Source organism: Homarus americanus, unplaced genomic scaffold, assembly GCF_018991925.1.
Source record: "Homarus americanus isolate GMGI-L3 unplaced genomic scaffold, GMGI_Hamer_2.0 scaffold25906, whole genome shotgun sequence".
Taxonomy (NCBI): Eukaryota; Metazoa; Arthropoda; class Malacostraca; order Decapoda; family Nephropidae; genus Homarus; species Homarus americanus.
In genome coordinates, this window is record NW_024731039.1 from 1 (window position 1) to 16,286 (window position 16,286).

A 16,286-nucleotide genomic window follows, 5' to 3' on the forward strand; every position below is an offset into this window, starting at 1 on the left:
TTTATCCTTTTAAAAGTTTTCCCCAAATATTTGCTTAACTATTTCACGGCGGGGTTTCAGCTTAGAAAAATTGTGCTCGCTAATTTATCATTACGGCAGGATTAAAGGCAATCCCTCAAGTTTTGCCATACAGCATGGGCAATATTCTTTGTGTGAATGAGTCAGTGTACTTCATCATGTTGAAGGAGACTAACAGTATGATATGTTTATGCTGCTGCCAACTCAACCTCAGTGGAAAGGCAAGACAGTGCTAATTACCACAATTATCAGTGCATTAGAAACTTAGTTTCACTTATGTTGCTGGAAAGACATCAAACAATAGCAGATAATCCAAGATGAAAATGTAAATAAATTAATTAATCTAGAACTTGAGTCTACATCACGCAAACTTTAATTGCCATTGTTTGCACTTTCAACCTGCCTTACTATGGAACAAAAATACCGAGGGAGGTTGTACAATATAACTACTGCAATGTGTCTGATACAACAATCTATAAGTATGTAACCATTACATATTCTATTCATAAAATCCCAAACAATAGGAAAAAATTAATATCCAAATTTTAAACTTACTCATAGCCCAGGGAGGAATTTTCCTCTTAGGAGCACTGTCCTCATCAGTTGAGTCATCACTCTCAATATCATTTATATCATAATTATTAATATTTTTCTTATATTTCTTGGAGTTTGGTGTAATGTCATAACTATCTTTGTTTTTCCCAGTAGAACTTGACTGAGACGGTCCAGTAGTTTTGGAAAATGTGGTATTAAGACCATTTTCCTTGTTATCACTTAAAGTGAATGTATGATTTAGTCCAGTTTCCTTGTTATCAGCTAGTGCAATCTGTAGGAAAATTACAGTGTGAGATATATAATCATAAGATGAATAAAAGCATTACAACATAATAATCAACAAAATACAATAGAGAATGCTGACAAACTAACCTGAGCACTGAAGCTACAGGTTCATGTGGAAAGTGGACATGAAGATGTTACTAAGGAGCTAAGAAATAATAAATTTGAGAAAAGGATTAGAGGAATACTGATGGAATACAGGCATAATAACACATTAAACAGAACTGAGCAAAAGATGATGTTATCTAAAGGAAGTTCTGCATTAATTACCAATTGTTAAATAATGCAGCAAAAGGAAAATAAGTACTTTAGTTTTTACCTTTTTAACTGCTGAGCTTGTCAATTTAGCTTGTTGTAACTCAGCAATGCGCTGTGCTTCAAGCAATTTAAGGTATTCTAACTCCTTTTTCTCACGGGCGATGCGTTCTACCTCAGCAATTTTTCTACAAAAGAAAATTTTTCTGATATACTACAGTTTCTTCAATAACTAATAAAGCAGAATAAATTAATCATGACTTCACTGGTGCAATTAAAAACAAAAACATCAATGGAATTTTTTTTTTTAGATTTTTTTACGTGGCTTAATTAACCTACCTGTCATATTAAATATATACCGTATATATAGTGTACTATATGTATTTGTAGTACAAGCTTAAGTCTCTCATGGTTAAACATATATGGTATTATTGTTAATAATAAGAAGCATCCAATACAATATGTTGTTAAAGATTATCTAAATACAGTAGAAGTCCAAAAATCCGGACTGCTTGGGGATTGGGTCGGTCCAGATTTTCGGATTTTCCGGATTCTCAGGCAGTACTTTTAAAATTCAAATTTAAGGAGGAATAAAGAAGAGATGAACAGATACATTTTGATAGTTTATTCATTAGCAAATATAGCATGCTTCATTTATCAAAATGAGCAGTTTTAAAGAAAAAGCTGTGAATTCTAGAATTTTATTCTTTGCCTTTTTTATATCATAAATTGTAGACTTTACAATGTTGTATGTTTCCATTAGAACAGTATTGCTCACACCACGTTCTATTTTAATTATTTAAAGTTTGTCACCCAATTTCAACGTGTTCTTCTTTCTCTTCACACAACGGAGTTTATCTACTTCAGGAGCCATTATTATGGGCTCTGTAAATGGAAAGAGTAGGACTCAAAATTACATACGTTGTCACAGTTTGATTGCTCGTTTTAAAGTGGCGATCGCTTGTTGTCGCTGTGCAGCTGTGGCGCTCACGCATGCGCACATACACACAAAAGCCAGCTAAAAAAAAAAAAAAAAAAAAGTTTGAGTTTTCGAAAAGTCCGGATTCTCGGGTGGTCCGGATTTCTGGCATCCGGATTTTTGGACTTTTACTGTATATTAATAGTTTTTTTTATTATTCTTAAGAGGAAATACTGAGTGTTTAACTTAGTGTGGATGTACTTACAACCACCTCAAAAAGCCTGTCTCTCCTTCCAAACGAATCAGAATCGAAACTAAACAAATAATTTAGCACCAGCTGTGATGAGATCATGCGCTACATCTACCACCGAGTATTGATTATAATGTCCCTTACATAAAGATGTTATACACATTCCCTCTAAAATTTTGTTCTGATTGTAATAGACCAAAAATATTGAGAGAGAGAGAGAGAGGGAGAAAATTACACTTTCTTTTTCATTGGTGTTGTTACCCTGAACCTATCTCTCTCTCTCCAGGCAAAGATGGCATGTTATTGACGTTTTCAAGGACAAAGGGCATAATTAAAATTATTCCCTTGATCATTATGACACAGAAATTTCAACATATTTTACATAGGCATCAATAATATGTTAATACCCCGGTCATTGCAAATGATGTGTCCCTAAAATTCTTTGCGAATATCAGGATAATTTCTCCCATAAGAATTAATATAATTATATAATTGGTGGAGGTGTAATGTATTAAAATAAGTATAATACCATAATACAATACAAAACAACACTGCAGAAACACATTTTATTAGCCAAGCATCTTTAGCCTGCAAAAAGGTCACATTATTATACATCCATGGTATCCCTCCCAACCCCCTGGTCGGGGATAATCATATTTTTCTTTTATGGCCCAAACACCCCAAAATGACACTTGAAAATCTGCCTCGTTTAAAGGTGCTGCGAGACATTTAAATCCAGGGCTGGTGTAGTATTCCCAAACCTCTACTCGCTTCCAGTGCTGTCACAGTACTACTGGTTTGTCTTGCAGCCACATATATACATAATGATCACACACACACACACTGTAGGAGGGAGGGAGGGAGGTAGGTAGGTAGGGAGGGAGGGAGGTAGGGAGGGAGGGAGCAATGTAGGTGGAAGGCATGTGAGAGAGGGAACAGGGTGGGATGGAGGTAGCAGTATGGGAGGGAGGGAGGGAGCTAGTGTAGGAGGGAGGAAGGGGTGTGGGTGGATGTAACTATACAGTGGGACGGACTGGTAGGGGTAGGTGAAATGGAGGGAGTACTGGACGTTCCTGGAGATGAAGAGGACACCAACCCTCTCTCCTCTACTTGCTGTTTATCAGTGTTGTTTTCCTCTTGTTCAAACACATAGTCTTAGTCACTATCATTATCATCACGTTCAATATCCCTATCAATGCATGCCTCTGTCAATCTATACTCATCTTCACCCCTACCAAATAATTTAGAGTATGTCTCAACCTGATTGAGTGACCGGTTACGTTCACATGCCATGGCTATCGAGAGACTACTGTGTAGTCCCAGGGCCTTGACTGTGAGGAGAGATGGGAGGGTGGGGCCCCCTGGGGAGAGATGGGAGGGGGGGGGAACATTTACACAAACAGATTATGGTAGCTAGACTCAATTTCAAAGGTGCGGGAAAAGCAGATTTGGAAAACGTTCTAATACGTGACTGACCAGAGATAATAATATCGGTGATCACGTAATTGAACGTTAATGACCAGTTATGGGTTAAAATAAGCATAGAATATTGATTCACCATGGGTGTAAAAAATTCACTTACTGTAAAGACACACCGACACAAATGTTGTTAATAATTACTAAACTTTGTGATTGTGTGTATAAAATGTGTGAATGAGTAGGAGGCAATACGAAAAAAATTTTGACACAGTATCGACACTACCACACAACGCAACAGATCAAAGCAGACAGAGAGAACTCTTTCGCATGGCCTGGTGTATGAATACACAGCAAAAACAATTAACTATGCAGCCTGCTCACATAGCTTGAGCCACCAAGCACCAGAGATGACACACACCTCCAGCATGTTCCTTATTTTGCTCCTGAAAAGTTAAATATCATCATACATAGAAAACAAAACTCCATTATGAAAACACATATGGCCTCCACCCAAAAAATCCCACCAAGCACATTATATATGCAATAATGCACAGCCACACATTAATCCTTTATCATGCCTAAAATAAACCAAATTAAATGACAGTAACCAGCAGAAATATTCCATTAAATTGGAAATGAAGAGAGATGCAGGCATAATTAACGACCATTAAAGAGGAACAAAATTTACAGCATAATCAGCCGAGTCTTGGGGTCAGAAGTCCATAGCTGGTAACAGCATCGTACCTGGCATCTCTGCCAAGCACTACTTCTGACAGAGGAATACAGTACGAGTGCAGCAGCTAGTTAGCTTGTGCAGTTTGAAACAAATTTACTGTAGCATATTGAAATTATTTCTTTCAATTTTCTAATTCGCTTTGCGGATAAGCGAATACAGATACTGAACTAAGTATAGAATATGCCTGTTAAAATATAAATTGCGAATAAGTGGGGTCATGATTAACGTTTCAATTGAAAAGTGCAATAAAAGCCATTATGCTTGAGATAAGACATACAAATATTATAAAGCACATACGACCCAAATGATATCTTATTGTCCACCACCAGCAAAACTTCGCCCAGCAGCGGGGAATGTATGGAACAGCTTCACTCCCTGTTTTTACTTAAAATTTGAATTATCTCTCTAATTTTATGAATTTACACACCCTCACAGATGAGTCACAGACATGAGGGCTCGGAGCAGTATAGTCACCTCTCACTTTACACGGATTTAATTAGCATGTTCTTAAAATAACACTAGCATTAAGTTAACACCTATTTTTAAATAACACAGTTTTCAAAAGAGTCCCATTGCGCCAGGCAGCATAGTTCTACATCTCATTGCTTTCCTACTTTACAAAAAAGGAAAGAGTAACAATCACCTTAACCTCAGCCATCAACATATGGTAACTCGAAAGCTCCCACTTCTCCCCATTCACCTGCTCTGTCATCTGATTCAAATGACTAACTCCCCCAGTAACCCCCACCTCTCCTCCACCACTAGTTCCTGCATGCCATCTCAGCCATCATTCAATGTTTACGTTCGCACAAATTTTCATTTAAAATCTATTTTCTTACTACTGTATTATTAGATTTGCTTCTATTATTGTATTATTATTGTTAATATATTTTTGTAAAAAAAACATACTGAAGGAAATAGATCCACAAATTAAAGTTTTTAGGGAGCGCTTCCCCTAACCCCCGCCATTTCCTTTATTTATGGGATAATTAGGTTTGATTTACACGGTCATTCTCAAGAACGTAACTACCATATAAATTGAGAGATGGCTGTACACAGCTTGTTCCAAAATGAGCAATCCTCAGTGAAGTGAGAGGTGCACCAGGCGAGCAAAACTGAGGTACTTGGATGTGCATTAATAAAAGCAACCAGTGGAGTTATGGTCTCCAGTTTGTGCAGTGGGCAATGAATAAAATGTACGGTACCATGAAACCACCAAAATGGTACCTTACCAGCTGTGTTTCCTATGGAAGAAAGTGCTTACAAGATAAGCACAAAAACTGTAATTGAAAACACACTTGCTTGACACCAGATAGGGTTATTGCACTACAATGGTATTAAATAAGGTGATATTCCCCAGAAATAACTTGGTATTCAGAAATTTTCCCACACAGAGTACCTGTGGAGATCCATCAATTAAAAGGTGCCACTGTAGAAGTAGCTGTCTAACATAGCAGGGCTCTCATTTGATAGACAGTCTTCATTGCAACAGAGCCTGTTATAGCCATAAATCATGTGGTGGGGAATGGGGGAAAATGAAAATTCTCCCAATAATGGACAGAGCTTGTATGGATTAGTTTGGTACAGTATTGGCAGGGTTTACTGTAATTTTATTTAATACACTTACCGTTTCCTTTCTTCCTCTTGACGACGGCGTTGCTCTGCCAGATATAATAGTTTTTCCTCCTCATTTTGCTTTTCTTCTTCCTTTAATTTCCTTGACTCCTCTTCCTGTTTCCTTCGTTCTTCTTCCTGGTTTCATAAATTAGAAATGGAGTCACAATCATTTTAAAGAAAAAATACACAGAAAGATGAAGTGTATGTAACCTGACTTTTAATATACTGTAAACCCTCGATAACTCGGAATTTTATACAACTCGGCATGGATATGTTCTCGGAATGGTTTCTTTTTTTTTACGGGGATTAGCCCACCCGGGCACAGGTCACTTGACCCACATCAGGGCCTGGGGGGGGCGAAGATATAATAATAATAATAATAATAATAATAATAATAATAATAATAATAATAATAATAATAATAATAATGATAATAATAATAATAATAATAATAATAATAATAATAATAATAATACAGGGGGTAATAATAATAATTAATTAATTAAAATTAATAAAAATTTTAATAAACAAAATAACAGTAATAATAATAAATAACCGTAAATAGTAAAAAAAAAAAAATCAAGAGTGAGAAACGACATACATTATGTATATTGTGTTGTCAACAGCAAAAATCTCGGCATATCTGGTAGCCTGTGTCACCTACCATACCTCTGTGTCACCTACCATGCCTGTGTCTCACCTACCATGCCTGTGTGTCACCTACCATACCTCTGTGTCACCTACCATGCCTGTGTGTCACCTACCATACCTCTGTGTCACCTACCATGCCTGTGTGTCACCTACCATGCCTGTGTGTCACCTACCATACCTCTGTGTCACCTACCATGCCTGTGTGTCACCTACCATGCCTGTGTGTCACCTACCATGCCTGTGTGTCACCTACCATGCCTGTGTGTCACCTACCATGCCTGTGTGTCACCTACCATACCTCTGTGTCACCTACCATGAATCTGTGTTACCTACCACACCTGTGTCACCTACCATGCCTGTGTCACCTACCATGCCTGTGTCACCTACCATGCCTGTGTCACCTACCATGCCTGTCACCTACCATGCCTGTGTCACCTACCATGCCTGTGTCACCTACCATACCTCTGTGTCACCTACCATACCTCTGTGTCACCTACAATGATGCTCCATTCTTCGCCTGCAGTGCTGGTAAGTGTTACTTTTTGTATATTTAGTAATTACCTGTACACACACACATATGGGTCGATGATTTTTGTATGAAGGGGGAAAGGCCTCGATAAGTCAGAATCTGGTATACCTCAGCAAGGCCAGAGCCCAGATGTGCTGATTTATCGAGGGTTTACTGTATAGTAAATATATACGAGAGTTTTAAATTCAACGCAACTATGAATAATTTAATTTCCAAGGTTACTGCTTAAACCTACCTGTTCTTTAATCTTCTTAACTCTAGCCTCTTCTGCACGTCTCTTAGCAAGAAGTTGCTGCTTTCTGTGCTGCTGCTGCTGTTCTCTTAGTCGCTCCTCTCTGTTCTTTCTATCTCTGTCTTGTTGTTTCTTTGCTTCTATAGCCTTACGCTCTCTTTCTTCACGAGCTTCCTGTACCCGCTTCATCCTTTCCTCGTTGCGTCTGTTATAAAATAATAATTGAATAAAATTAATGACAATTCATACAAGATTCATTAAACCACCCAACACCTTGTTCTCCCATTATTCATGCAACAATCCATTTGACACTCAGATAAAACTTGAATTATGAATCCTAAGAACAGCTCTGACTTTCATATTTCTAGATATTTATCTCCTGACCAACCTTTTCTGCCCCTCTGCTTTCAATTTTAATAATTCTTCTTTCTTTTTTATCGTCTCATCCTCTCGATCCCTCTTCTTTTGCAGTCCTGTTTGTCGCTTCTCCTCAAGTGATGGCTTTGCTGGTTGTATTTTGATGAATGATGTTATTCCAGTAACTATGTTCGTTGGGTATTTAGCTTCATTTGGGTCACCAAATTTCTGTAATAAAACATGATTAAACTTCAAAACTTGATTATGAAGAATGAAAATATTAATAATAATAATAATACAGTAAAAAGAATTTGAAAAATACAAACATACACTGGCAAATATAGTATGAAAGTCACAGGAGTTTGTAATCTTTATTTTAGGCAAAATCATAGCAAACTTGGGGTTTTGTGAAGCAGTTCAGAACCTAACCCCCGTGATGACAAGGTTTCTATAGCACTGTTCGTCACTCATTTCACACAATTGTGGGCGGAGCCTCTGGACGACCACTTGGTAGCGGGGAGGGAGAGAGAGAGACAGGGAGAGAGAGAGAGAGAGAGAGAGAGAGAGAGAGAGAGAGAGAGAGAGAGAGAGAGAGAGAGAGAGAGAGAGAGAGAGAGAGAGAGAGAGAGAGAGAGAGAGAGAGAGAGAGAGAGAGAGAGAGAGAGAGAGAGAGAGAGAGAGAGAGAGAGAGAGAGAGAGAGAGAGAGAGAGAGAGAGAGAGAGAGAGAGAGAGAGAGAGAGAGAGAGAGAGAGAGAGAGAGAGAGAGAGAGAGAGAGAGAGAGAGAGAGAGAGAGAGAGAGAGAGAGAGAGAGAGAGAGAGAGAGAGAGAGAGAGAGAGAGAGAGAGAGAGAGAGAGAGAGAGAGAGAGAGAGAGAGAGAGAGAGAGAGAGAGAGAGAGAGAGAGAGAGAGAGAGAGAGAGAGAGAGAGAGAGAGAGAGAGAGAGAGAGAGAGAGAGAGAGAGAGAGAGAGAGAGAGAGAGAGAGAGAGAGAGAGAGAGAGAGAGAGAGAGAGAGAGAGAGAGAGAGAGAGAGAGAGAGAGAGAGAGAGAGAGAGAGAGAGAGAGAGAGAGAGAGAGAGAGAGAGAGAGAGAGAGAGAGAGAGAGAGAGAGAGAGAGAGAGAGAGAGAGAGAGAAGAGAGAGAGAGAGAGAGAGAGAGAGAGAGAGAGAGAGAGAGAGAGAGAGAGAGAGAGAGAGAGAGAGAGAGAGAGAGAGAGAGAGAGAGAGAGAGAGAGAGAGAGTCCAATTTACCTGATACTTTTGATAATAAAAATAAAATACTGCTACAGTTATTATCTTATTCATTAAAAGACTTAGAACAAAATACACTAAAATATAATGGCTGTTAGCATAAGAATTATATATTTCTAATGTTGCAGTTGCTGCTGCACTGTTGCCATGTCTTGAATCTATTTTCAGTAACATCGGTGTATGACGAACAGTGCTATAGTGAATTACTTTTCAGGTTTTAAACAACTGCCGTCAGTCCTTAGCCCTCTCATTAACCAGGGTGTTCCTGTATATAATAAATACTGTATGCAAAACCTTTTGTATTTTGTGTTTTACCGAGGATGACGAGGTAAGCATCAGCCGACTTCTTGAGAAAGTTTTTGGTGTATCACGAGAGCTACCATGGGTACTGCTGCTGCTGCTGAGTAAAATCTTCTTTGGTCGAATAACCTACATAGGAAAAAAATATATCAATTATAAAATTTAGTAAAGGCATCATTCAGAACAAAGGAAAGTGTATATTGTATATAGAGTATACCATATGCAGTATGTAATACTACTGCACATTTCCCCAGCTGCAAACAAGATGTCACTCAAATCAAGGACATATCCACTTACTGCTACAATTCCCCTGGAGTTTAGCAAATGCCGACCTTTCCAAAATGTCTAAATGCTCAGCAACTGCTTCTTCCAGTTGAAGTGATAAGTAGAAGAGATTAAAGTATAGAATCCCATCCATATAAAACAACAATAATATCCCATACATAACAAATAATGTAAATACTGTAAATAAAGTGATGTTAAACAATACAGAATAATGAAAGTAAAGTAATGTAAAATATGGGATCTTAGAGATTTTTGTAGTGAATGTATTGGATCCCATTCATAACTCGGGGACTGCCTGTAGTTCACATCACCAAATTGTGGAAGAGAAATAAAGATGATCAAGCTCACTCCTTATATTTTTAATCCCTATTTATATCTCTTTTAATTGAGTTTATGACTCAGTTGGACAGCACAACTATAACAGTAATAAGAAAAATACAAAAAAACACCCAAGTTTGAAAATACAGTACCTTATCTGAAGGACAAGTTGCAGGTGGGGTTCTGGCAGGGGGCTTTATCCGAACTCTCTGGGAGTCTGGAGTCTGAAATAAATACAGTGAGTTAATATATTATTGACATAGTTCAGCTTTTTTTCAAGATGAAACACGAAATTTGCTGCATGCATTTGATTTATCTTAATATGATGGAACATACACTAACCCCTCCATAAATTTAACTATGAAATACTTACAGGTAATTCTGACATGGGGAGAAGTCACGAATTATCCGAGAGATAGAAACCTGACAAGAGAAATGGGCATAAAACAATGAAGATATGATGAAGCCACCATTGAAGAACATTCCAGGGATTAACAACTTAATATTCTTGATTAAAGCTAAACAATAAATGCCATCTTTGATTAAACCACATCACAAAAGTAATTTTTTTTTTAAGAATGCCAGGCCACTGTTAACAATATTGGTATATACGTCAAGTGCTGTCATACTAAGAACCGCTCTCCAATAATTACCATTCCCAGTACAGTACAGTATGTGATCTCAGTATATGAGGACTAACATTAATCAAACCATTCATTTAATACAGTAATCTTTCACCACTGCCTCGTACAGTAAATATAAATACTGTACTGTACATACATTTCATAAATCTGCAATTATACCAGTACAGTTCTGATTGATTCAAGTCTGGTAATAAGGTTTATGAGTAAAAAAGGGTGCAATACTTGTACTATACTGTTTGTTGTTACCCATTGCAAAATTAAATTACTGTACAGTGAAACCTCTATTTAACGGACAATGTAGAAAGGAGACTCCGCTATATAGAGGACCCGTTTTATGTGAATCCCACATCTAATGAACTACAGTATGTTAGATAGAGATAAAAGTCTCTTATATTGAGGATCCATTTGATATGAAACCCCATCTAACAGATTATATGGAGAGAGGAATCCATTATATGGAGGTTTCATTGTAAGAATGGACATCGAAAACTTGAAGAGTGTACAGTTGCTATCTACTGTACTTTACAAAGAATGCATTTAAGTAGGTAGAGTTCACTCAAAATAATAGGGTTTGGTAGTGGCAAAGTAGTCCCATGAAAAAGAAACATACTTTATTTAAAAAAATTCTATGTTTACTGCTATACAAGTGAGGAAGAAATTGTGGATGAACAGGAAGAACTAATCTAAGAACAAAGATGCACAAAGGAAATGCTTACCATACTACAAGTTTAATAACTAAAAGGAATTTCAAATTCTAGGTGCTGTACATGTGGATTTTGGCCATTAAGAGGGATGCACCAATATACAATACATACATAGAGTGACCATATATGAAGGATAGTATACTGTATATAAATACAGCCAGGTGATGCAAATACAGCACACTATCATTTCATAAGATATCAATGATTAAAGTAAAGTTAGTTTTTTGGGGGAAAGGGCCATTATATCTGCACATTTCAAAATGTAAGTAAACCCGAATAGCTTCTTTGCAAATATAAATCAACACAACCTCCACAACCCATTACAACTCACGAACATTAAACATTTATTAGCTGTTTAATGGTGAAATAGTTCTGATAAACAATAAGCACCAATATACTGTAATTCCCTGTGAACCCATTAATTTCCCCTTTCTAATATTACCACCTCCTAATTAACAATACCCTTACATTACAGTACTGTATGTTAGCCCAAGTAAATGCTCTCAGTACTGAAAAAATCAAACCTCCGAATATTTCATTGCTTTTTTCAACTCGGCACCTCTTGCAATCTCTAGGGCACGTTTTAAACTCCTGCGAGCGATAGTTCTTGTTGAACTCTCACCCTGTTAAAGGAACATTTGAGGCTTCTAGAAATGAATATATAATCGTAACAGTACAGTAATAAGTTCTTCATTAATGTTAAATAGTACATTTTATGTAATTTACACTATTATTCTATCTACATTTTGTAATTTTCTATTCTCTGCTCCTATACTGTATACATAGGGCATATCAAGGGAAACAGAAACCTCAAGAACAAAATGGTCATGCCAGAAACACTCGAAATACACAAAAACATAACACACATAATGAAGCCATTTACAAATTTCAATGATTACTATCAGAAACTCACCTCCTTTTGGGTCAGGACTGATTGAAAGCTAACAACCATGAGATATAGCAATCATATATTATTTGTAATATCTAAAAGGGAAGAAAAAAGGTAAATTGGAAACTCTTGTAAATGGTTGGTTAGCCTTATATCTTTAGACTAAGTGACAGTCCCTGTGCATATCAGATTGCACCCAAGAAAAATACAAACTCACCCAGAATGGTACCTTAAACACTTGAACATAAAAATCATGGCAGCCCTATGAATTGTCATGGAAAAGACTCATATTAAGTATGCCAACAGTCAGAAATGGCAACTTAAGACAGCTTGCTGAAAGGCCTATTCACATGACCCTGTTGGTGGTGGCAATAAATATCTTTAAACATTAATGACTTCTGGCAAGAGACAACGTCCTGTTCACTAGCATAGTCAATGGCTTTTCTTTCAATTACTGTAGTGTAAGTCTAATTTGCATTAGTAACTTACTCCCTGTACAAATGCACCTCAACCTATTATATTCATGTCAGGTTTAGTAATAATTTCTCAAATACTGTACTATATTTTCTAAAAGTTTACATATAACCAAGAGGAGCTTCTCACCTTTGCATGTCTAACTCGTGCATGTCGTGTTACATGAGCTGGGGAGTGTGTTACCTGAAAGATAAAATAGCCATTATATAAACAGAAATGGATATTTGCTTTATGTGGCCATCACAAATACAGGAGTCATGGACAAGCAATAAAATTACTCACAACTCACTGACTTATACTGGGAGGATTAAAAATATATATACAGTATAGTCTCGGCTTACGCGTTTGGTCATTTACGCGGCACCTTGCCAGACTGGCAATTTTTATTTACACGGTTCATTCCATCATTTACGCGGAAAGCGGCGCGGGCAGGGTGCACACAAGGTCACCCAGTCAACAAAACATTACCGAGTTCTTCACCCGCCACCCACCACGGCCAGCCCAAGTCAGTGATAGTGAGGATATGGACTTTGAGGGGTTTGACAAAGAGGCCCTGCAAGCCTCTGTGGTGGATAGTGATACAATTGATACAAGTGATACAGGTGAGGGCCAATTAATCTGCCCTCTGCCTCAGAACCAACCCCCCATCCTCGTGTGCCCAGCCATCTTTTCTACTAATGTAAGTGTTAAAAAACCTAATATTATTGATATTTCTTTTAAATATTAATTGTGTGTGCATACCATCATAAAATTAAGATGTTATTTTTACTACAACGTACTATTGTGTCAGAAAAAGTGTAGTTTGGGGGTCGGCCCAGTCTCTATTTCAATTAATCCCATATGTTCTGTTATTTCGTTTACACGTTTTACGCGGACCTCCACGGGTTCAATTGACCGCGCAAATGAAGACTATACTGTATACATTTTTTTTTTACCAGAGTAACGAACTCAACCACTTATAAACACACCTCACACTCCTCAGAAGTTAGCTCTTCAACCTCATTAAGGGTTTCTCCAATGTGATTCTGATATGCAGTTGCCAATTCTCGTACAGTACAGCCTGTTTTTGAGCTGAAATATGATAAATTGATTAAATAAACTAAAAAAAAAATGCAAATGTAGAGATCAAAATGATACTGGCATGATGTCATCTCCACCCCCACCAGGAAAATAATAAAAGTATCCTAAAAACAAATGGCCCCACTTTACTGTAAACCTACTTTGTATAACAGGTTTTTTTAATTAAACAGAAACAGATTTGTTCACCACCACTGCAGAATTAGGCTATTTGTCCCTCCCTCCCTCCAGGACCATAACTTTAAAACTATGAAATATTGCATCTTAATGAAGCTTTACCACATTATGCATAAGTGGAATGAAATTTGTCAAATAATATTTTGTCCGTATCTTCAAGGATAAAATTAGGCATATTAATGAAGTGTTCATGTCCACCCTGAAACCTATGAACCAAAAAGGATATCAAGGTACATTAACACAATGTAGCAACTGCCAGGCAATACGTCATGGACCAAGTGGGGACTTAACCTTCAAGGTTACAGCAGTACCCTGGATACAGTACAGAAATCTGTCTGTATTCACTCCACAACTTCTTAACCAATGAAAATATCCCCATGACACACTGGTGCAACTTGCATCGCCAAAAGACAAAGTGTCATGCACAGTCCCGATTGAGGTCTAACTTATAAGGGAAAGTTCATCTTCAATATATAATAAACAACTTATATCCTTCTGTAACTCTTTAACTAATATGGAAATTATCTTGAAATATCAACACAATATACTCCACTACCAGACAATGTCAACTTTAAAGATCAACAATGTTTTTACAATTGTTGACTGATTACAACAAGATTATCAGAGAGAGATCACCTTTTCCCAATATCACTTTACTCCTGACTTCTTCACACCACTGACTGCTTAAGATCATGGGGAAACATGCTATACTGTCGAAAGTTTCAGAGCAATCACAAAGTTTGTTTATAAGTCTGATCTTCACCTTGATCTCTGGTTATGCCCCTGACTATAAAGGGAAGACTAAAAATTGGCATAAGGTATAAAAAATAAAGGCTTTGCTAATGCATACTTTGGTAAAGTTTCAAAATAAAATACAGTTGGTCCTCACATTAAGCGGTCCCGCATTCCGCGTTTCACCGTTAACGCGGTGCCTTGCCAGAACCTAACATTCTTACATTCCGCGGTCGTGAACCCCATTACGCGGAGAGCGGCTGGCAAGCCGCGCCATTTTTGGATCCAAACCTCCCGCCATCCGCCATGTTGTGTAAGAGGCGCGAAAATGGTGCGCACAAGGTCGCCCAGTCATCAAAACATTACCGAGTTCTTTACCCGCCACCCACCACAACCGGCCCAAGTCAGTGATAGTGATAATTATAGTGAGGATATGGACTTATATGGACTTTGAGGGGTTTAACAAAGAGGCCCTGCAAGCCTCTGTGGTGGATAGTGATACAATTGATACCAGTGATACAGGTGAGGGCCAATAATCTGCCCCCTCGGAACCAACCCCCATCCCCGTGTGCCCAGCCATCTTTTCTACTAATGTAAGTGTTAAAAAACCTAATATTATTTATATTTCTCTTAATTATTAATTGTGTGTGCATGCCATCATAAAGTTAAGATAATATTTTTACTACAACATAGTTGTGTGTCGTCAAAAAGTGGAGTTTGGGGATCGGCCTGGACTCCATTTCAATTAATCCCATATGTTATGTTGTTCACTTTACGCGTTCCTCACTTTCCGCGGGACCCTCCGGGTTACATTAACCGCGTAATGTGAGGACCAACTGTACTGTGCATACTTTAGAGTTCTTAAATTTTGATAACAGTTGGAGAGATGGATAACTAAAATCTAGTCCTCATATTTTGCAAAGCAGCAGGGGACAAAAGAGTACATTTCATGAACATAGTAACTTTGACCTTAGTGAACCACTCAATCCTCCTCCCTCACTTTAACTTGTATACTGTTCCTTTAATGAAATAATTTTATTGTCTGTGGCCATTATCTGCACATTTTACAATCATTATACTGTATATTACTATTCTCCACCTATTACACCTCGAGAGCATCACTCACGCCAGCAAATGTTCGTGGAGAATGTTTTACAGGGGTCATCGCGCGTGTCCCCTTCTGGCGTACAGTAGAAGACATTGGAGAGTCCTTGTCTGAATTTGGTGTACAGCAAGCACGCTTAAAACTAATGTGTACTGGACTACCTGGAGTAACAACTTGGACAGTTGACGACGATGGACAAGGGCTTAATAATAAAGCTGGCAACTGGCGCACCTTAGATCGATTATCCGGCGAACCGGCCCAATTTCTGTGTTCTGAGTAGATGAAGCAGCCATTACAGTATTCTCAGAGGTATAGGAGGTCGCTGATTGTGATGGCTTCATAGATGTTACTGATGGAACAGACCTAACAAGTGGTGATTTCTGTACAACCTGAGATGATTTGCCGTCTTTCTCATCTTCAGATTCAGTAAGAAATAAACATAGACCAAGTTTTTCTGAAGCCACAGATTCTTTTTCAGGTTGTTCTTCCATTTTCTTACACTTTGTCCTTG

General features: G+C 37.8%; 1 protein-coding gene across 3 annotated transcripts; it reads right to left on the reverse strand.

Annotated features, from left to right (window-relative positions):
• Nucleotides 1-17: 17 nt before the first annotated feature.
• Nucleotides 18-16,280, reverse strand: LOC121867413 (inner centromere protein A-like). Of its 3 annotated transcripts, none has more exons than XM_042367324.1 (10): nt 16,007-16,280; nt 13,653-13,755; nt 12,814-12,867; nt 10,126-10,197; nt 9,365-9,499; nt 7,852-8,048; nt 7,467-7,668; nt 6,062-6,186; nt 1,175-1,298; nt 18-844 (listed from the first exon to the last, which is right to left on the reverse strand). In XM_042367324.1, exons 1-10 carry the CDS (start codon nt 16,264-16,266, stop codon nt 518-520), a joined length of 1,599 nt encoding a protein of 532 aa, XP_042223258.1. In that variant the 5' UTR covers nt 16,267-16,280; the 3' UTR covers nt 18-517. The 3 variants fall into 3 exon arrangements, with proteins under 3 accessions (XP_042223258.1, XP_042223260.1, XP_042223259.1); XM_042367326.1 differs by lacking the exon at nt 16,007-16,280 and adding an exon at nt 12,235-12,262 and having other exon boundaries at nt 19-844; nt 13,653-13,761; XM_042367325.1 differs by having other exon boundaries at nt 21-844; nt 9,386-9,499.
• Between the last annotated feature and the right edge of the window lie 6 nt (nt 16,281-16,286).